Genomic DNA, 6,000 nt, shown 5'->3' on the forward strand with positions numbered 1-6,000 from the left:
TTATGATATGAACAGTCGCGTTCGACATCAACTGACATCCTGAACGTTGTCAGGCTTATTGCGAGTAGTTCCGTTTGATGTCCTTCGGCGTACATACATTCAACATCAAATGACACATTCAACATCATTACGAAATGTCGTATTCATGATCTATGGAACAAGGATTAATGTATGTATCTACACTCACTTTGAGGTCGTGGGTAGCCTAGTGGCCAGGTATAACCTCTACAACTTTGAAATTCTATAGTGTCATTGGATTGTGTTTCTGGGTGTGGGTTGTCTCCAATCCTTTTATCGAGATATCATCTACAATCTATTGAAATATGTTCCTATTGTTTTGCCACACCATATATAGTGCTTCGTACCCTCATTGAATACCTTGTTTCAAATTGCTCCACAGAATCTGAGAAAATGAGATGATTAAATGCGTCAGATGGGAAACATCGCCCATACTGCAGGTATTATGGAATTCCAATGCTGTAGGGCCAAAGCTACTGGTATGCAGTTGCTACGTTTATAACAATGCGGGCAGCTGCGTAATGAAGGTCACAGAAAAAAACATGAGAAAATAAAAAGGGATCAACATATCAACTATGGGGATCAGCGTTCAGACTTTGGCAACCAGCATTGCTATGAGCAATACTGAACTTTGATGCCTTAGGACTAAGGCTGTTGGTTTAGTGGCTGATGTTCTTGGACAATCGCAAATACCAGTACATTAACAGTTACAAACAAAAAAATCAAAAGAACCAGTTAAAAAAGGGAAGGAAAAAAATCAAACACCAATGTCTGGGTTTCCCAACCACTCAGTCCTTCTGGGGATTCAGCGAAAGGACATAATGGCTCAAATGGCTCTAAGCACTATGGGACTTAACATCTGAGGTCATCAGTCCCCTAGACTTAGAACCACTTAGACCTAACTAACCTAAGGACATCACACACATCCATACTCGAGGCAGGATTATAACCTACGACTATAGCAGCAGTGCAGTTGTGGACTGAAGCGCCTAGAACCGCTCGGCCACAGCGGCTGGCAAAGGACGTAATGGGCAGTCCTAAACGATATGTGGCACCTTCTGCGCCATGTTGCTGCAGTCCCAACTTGGAGAGTCTCGCCATAGCCATATGTGGAGAGTAGCAGCTGTTCTCCCTGTCCCACATCCGAACTGATTCAGTTTGCAGCAGGTGGTACGAGGAAGAGCCCTTGTGAGGCAAACTGGGCATTTACTTGACTGAGAAGTAGCGACTCCGGTCTCGTAAACTGACATACGGTCGGGAGGGCAGTGTGATGACCACATGCTCGTCTCTATCCAGATCCAGTAACGCCTATGGGCTAAGGATGACATGGCGGCTGGTTGGTACTGTTGGGCCTTCATAGGCCTGGTGGGGAGGAGTTCGGTTTACTTTCAGATATGAAGAAGACTGAAGCTGGGAGTCTGGTAGTTGGGCAGAGACAGGATTGGCTCTTACTATAGGCACATGACAGTTATCCATGTTGACGAGATTTCAGTCAGGTAGTAGAACCCTGCTGCTGAAAGAGACATCCTTCTCTGTTATTGTCCATAACCGATCGAATGTGAGGTGGAATGACGCTACTTACACCATGCTGCTGGTCGGAAGTGGTTACATCCTTCACAATAAGACAGGTAACAAAACAAAGGACACTGAACTTGTAACCTTCCCCTCACTTATCGACCTTAATGACAGTAAAATTAAACCGCATACATCCAATGGAAATTTGGGAAAAGCAATCGTCACCGAATTTAATCTGTTGGTAAAGAGGGAGGAAAGGGTTACATCTAAATGAAAGGAAAAATGCAAATGAAACTGGTGTAAATTAATTTTGAAAAGGGGTAAAGTTAATAAAGAAAGTAAATGAGCGGTCGTTACGTTAACAATTAACTGGCGTTAATAAGATATTTGAGATTTGGGGAAAATTATGGTCGCCAGTCCTATGGACAACTACTATAATAACTGAAAAAGAAAGGTTATTGTACATATAATTAACACTAAAAGCGCGGCAACTGAAGGTTGACACATGTTGTGTGAAAACTGAATGTTTTTCAGAAGTAATAAATTTCGCTACACTCTGACTTAATTTAGCAAAAGAATTAATAAAACCGGAAAATTGAAAGTTAATTTAGTGACTGAAAGTAATAGTGAACTTTGTTTCTGAAGCACTACGAAATTCAATAAAATAAGGTTAGTCTTGGACTACCTCAACAATCATTTCAAAAGACACCTGAATCTACACAATTTAGAAATAAGAGATTTAACTTTGACCTTGAAATAAATGAATCTGAACAATTAACAATAGTAAAATTTAGTACATACCGAGCTGAGCTGCAGTCACAGGTAAGCTAAAATATGGTAACAAAACTCGCACTCTTAATTTGTGCTTGTGTAATCTAAATATTGTAGCCAACTATGAATACCTTAACTGAACTTTGAAATTAAAGCAGTGAAATCGAATGATATTACTTTAATGCTGGCGTTTGAATTTCAATGACACTCGAGTTCATTTCGGAAAAGGAAGGGACCCTGCTTGGTAATGTACACTGCTGGCCACCGTAAATGCAACACCAAGAAAGACAAGAGGTAGCACAACAAAATTTATTTTGTAGATAACATGTTGACCAAGTATCAAATGATTACGTTTACAGACGTGTGTGACATGTGGTTCCTGCCAGAATCAGTAGCCAGAGTAGCCGCCATTGTTGGAGATCACCGCTGCCACACGTCTCGGCATTGAGTCAAAGAGACGTTGGATGTGTTCCTGGGGTACAGCTGCCCAAGGAGCTTCCACACGTTGCCAAAGATCATCTGGTGTGGCAGCTGGGGATGTAATCTGGGTCACTCGTTGAGCAACCATGGACCACATGTTTTCTATCGGCGAAAGATCCGGAGAGCGAGCCGGCCAGGGAAGCAATTCAATCTGGTTATTGACGAAGAACCTTTGGACAATGCGTGCCACGTGTGGTCGCGCATTATCCTGTTGAAATATGGCTGTGGCCGAGCCCTGAAGGTAAGGAAGGGCAACTGGCTCCAGCACCTCGGATATGTAGCGCCGGCTATTTAAAGTACCGGCAATGCGTACTAAAGGCGTGCGAGAGTAATATCCAATACCGCCCCATACCATAATACCCGGTGCAAGACCAGTGTGGCGGTGCATAATACAGCTGTCCAGCATCCTCTCTCCACGGTGTCTCCACACTCGAATCCGACCATCGTGGTGCTGCAGACAGAAGCGTGCCTCGTCAGTAAAGACAACGTCATTCCATTCTGCCGTCCACATCCGTCTGTCATCACACCATTGGCGACGGAGACGTCTGTGGTTCTGCGTCAATGGTAGACGAAGCAATGGACGTCTTGCGGACAGACCACTCTGCTGTAAACGGCGTCGAATGGTACGCGCAGGCACTGGATGATGCGTTACAGACGCAATGTGCTGTGCTATGGTTCGGGATGTCACTGAGCGATCCGTCACTGCCATGCGCACAATTTGCCTATCAGCACGTGCAATGGTGCACCGAGGTGAATGCGATCGACCACGTCGGTCCGTCGTACCCTCCTGCATCCAACGGTCACATATCCGCATTACAGTTGTTTGGTTTCGTCCAACACGACTAGCGATTTCTCTGTATGATAATCCACAATCTCGGTAAGCCACTATCCTTCCTCTGTCGAACTCGGATACTTGATCAAACGATGTTCGCTGTTGTCTACGAGGCATAACTGATCGTCTTGTGAAACAACCACAAGGTAAACACACGCGCCGAAAGTACACTCGTCGAAATCTCCAAGCCTTAATTGGCGCTATAAGGTGGCGCCACAGGCACGCGTGATGTGCGTCTGCGCTGAAATTCTGATCAGTTGCATATCTCATCGCTGCAAACCCATGGTGTAAATTTCACTTGATTCGGATGCTTCCTTCAGGGTGTTGCATTTACGGTGGACAGCAGTGTAACTGGGACAATAAGCAACAAAGGTTCATGCTAAGTTGCTGTATTTTAGTGGTGCTAATGGAATAGTTTGAAAAGCTGAGGTCTGCCATACGGTTCTAAAACTTTACGTGCTTTCAGTCTTCCTTGTTGCTTTATTGAAGGTTTGAAGTCGTCGATCGAAGAAGTGGCGACAATCGCTCATTGTCGGCCGTAGCTGTTGCAGAAGCTGGATGTTGGCGCGCCGTCTTCTCGACACGGTCACCAGGCGAAACGGGCTCTTGATGCGTGCCTGCTAATGTTTCCCATCCGCGACACCATGCCAGAAACTATCATAGCAAGTCGAGCGCAATTACATGCTGCCAAACCCCAGAAGCGCGGCAACTCGCGGGAGCGTCACTCAACACACCTGCTCCACCGCCCTACACCAGCCAGACTCCCGCTCCACGCGGCAGAGTTAACACTACCAAAGATCCTAAACACTTTGGTTCTCCACACGACCTATCGATGTAATCATTCGATAGCATAGTTTTCCCTAGGCAAGACCCAGCGTAAAAATATAAATAGTATTTACAAAACAAACCAATTATACATCGACATATATATATATATATATATATATATATATATATATATATATATATATATATATATATAGTAAAACAATTACAATATATAAAGACACAGAAATGTCATATCTTCAGGTAACAAAATAAGGAAAAAAATTTATAGTACAATAGATGGAAATAGGAGGACATGCATTTCCAGCGTTACAAACTGTAGATTCGCTGCGAAACAATAGTCTCAAAACAGATAGCTCTGTTTTGCGCCTACTGATCATTTTGGCTATAATGGGATTTCTTCTGTGTTGCAGGCGTTTACAGTGACGAAGGTGTTCGTGAACATGGAAACGGCGCTGGGCCTTTCGGGCGCTTTCTGGGTGTTCACCGGCAGCTGTGCGGCTGCAGCTGCATTCGTGGCGCTGCTGGTTCCCGAGACGCGCGGCCGCTCGCTGCCGGAGATCCAGCGTCGCCTGGCGGGGCTGCCCGACGCCATGGAGGCCGTGTGATTGTGCGTGCAGTGCCGCACCACCAGGGCGGCCAACCCACTCACTCTCAAGACTGAGGACGCGGCCCGCCGCTGCGCAGGGCTGCGTCCCGGCGCGACGCAGCCCACCGTCGAGCTCCTCTGTGCAGTTTCTCTGTTGTCGCTCGACGTCACTCTAATAACAACTGCAACAAAATACACTCCCTGTCGCTGGAGTTCCTACCTGACTGATAGCACTGTAATGTTAACTAGTTCCTTCTTTAGATAATGTTGTCTATGTTGACTGTCTACCTTGGACACTTTGATCGACATACGTTCGTTTCTTATTTGTTGTTTTTACTACATGCAACATTTTTTAATAAAACAATTTTAATTAAGTAAACAGATTGTTTTTTTTTGTTTTGTAAAAGATGGAACAGAAACAGCACTCTCAGCTGGAGGCATCCTCCTCAAACTTTGAAGGGCCTAGAAACAAACCAAAGCGAGGTGTAAAAATTGATGACATGCATTTGAAGCAACATAAACATTGGACTTATCAGTGACTTTAGAAGTTGAGTGGCCATGTCGTCTTGCTGTTTTACTTCCTTTAACTGAAGGGATTGGAAAAGAAACTGCTAACCCACAAAAGCGTATTTTAAGTAACTTCATTTTATATGTTAGATTAAGGGGGGTGTAGGACGTCAAACAGGCCGACTTTCAGCGGGAGAGTCACCACAGGACATTTTAATTTCTACTGTCTATACTTGTACAAATAAATTCATAAAACTTCGTCACCATGACCAGGAAGGATTGGGGACTCACATTCATCGCAGTGGAAGTTCAAAAACGTAGCAAAATACCTTTTTTTACATGTGAAATTTCGTCATTTTTTTCTCTTATTACTGGCTTCATTTGTTGCTATAGGTACACTTTTCTCCCTAAGTAAGAGAGATTCTTCGATGAATTTTTCATAGCATACAAACAGTAGTTACAGGTGTATGAAACTCTAGAATTTTCCAAATCTATTAAAAAA

At 44.1% G+C, this 6,000-nt stretch overlaps 1 protein-coding gene across 1 annotated transcript in view; it reads left to right on the top strand.

Moving 5' to 3' along the window:
• Nucleotides 1–5,370, top strand: part of LOC124605340 (facilitated trehalose transporter Tret1-2 homolog) — a 68,704-nt gene extending 63,334 nt beyond the window's left edge. The window contains exon 7 of the mRNA XM_047136947.1: nt 4,816–5,370. Coding sequence (XP_046992903.1) covers nt 4,816–5,010 — 195 coding nt within the window. The 3' untranslated portion in view covers nt 5,011–5,370. The remainder of the gene's footprint in view (nt 1–4,815) is intronic.
• Nucleotides 5,371–6,000: the final 630 nt, after the last annotated feature.

Source organism: Schistocerca americana, chromosome 3 (genome assembly GCF_021461395.2).
Source record: "Schistocerca americana isolate TAMUIC-IGC-003095 chromosome 3, iqSchAmer2.1, whole genome shotgun sequence".
Taxonomy (NCBI): Eukaryota; Metazoa; Arthropoda; class Insecta; order Orthoptera; family Acrididae; genus Schistocerca; species Schistocerca americana.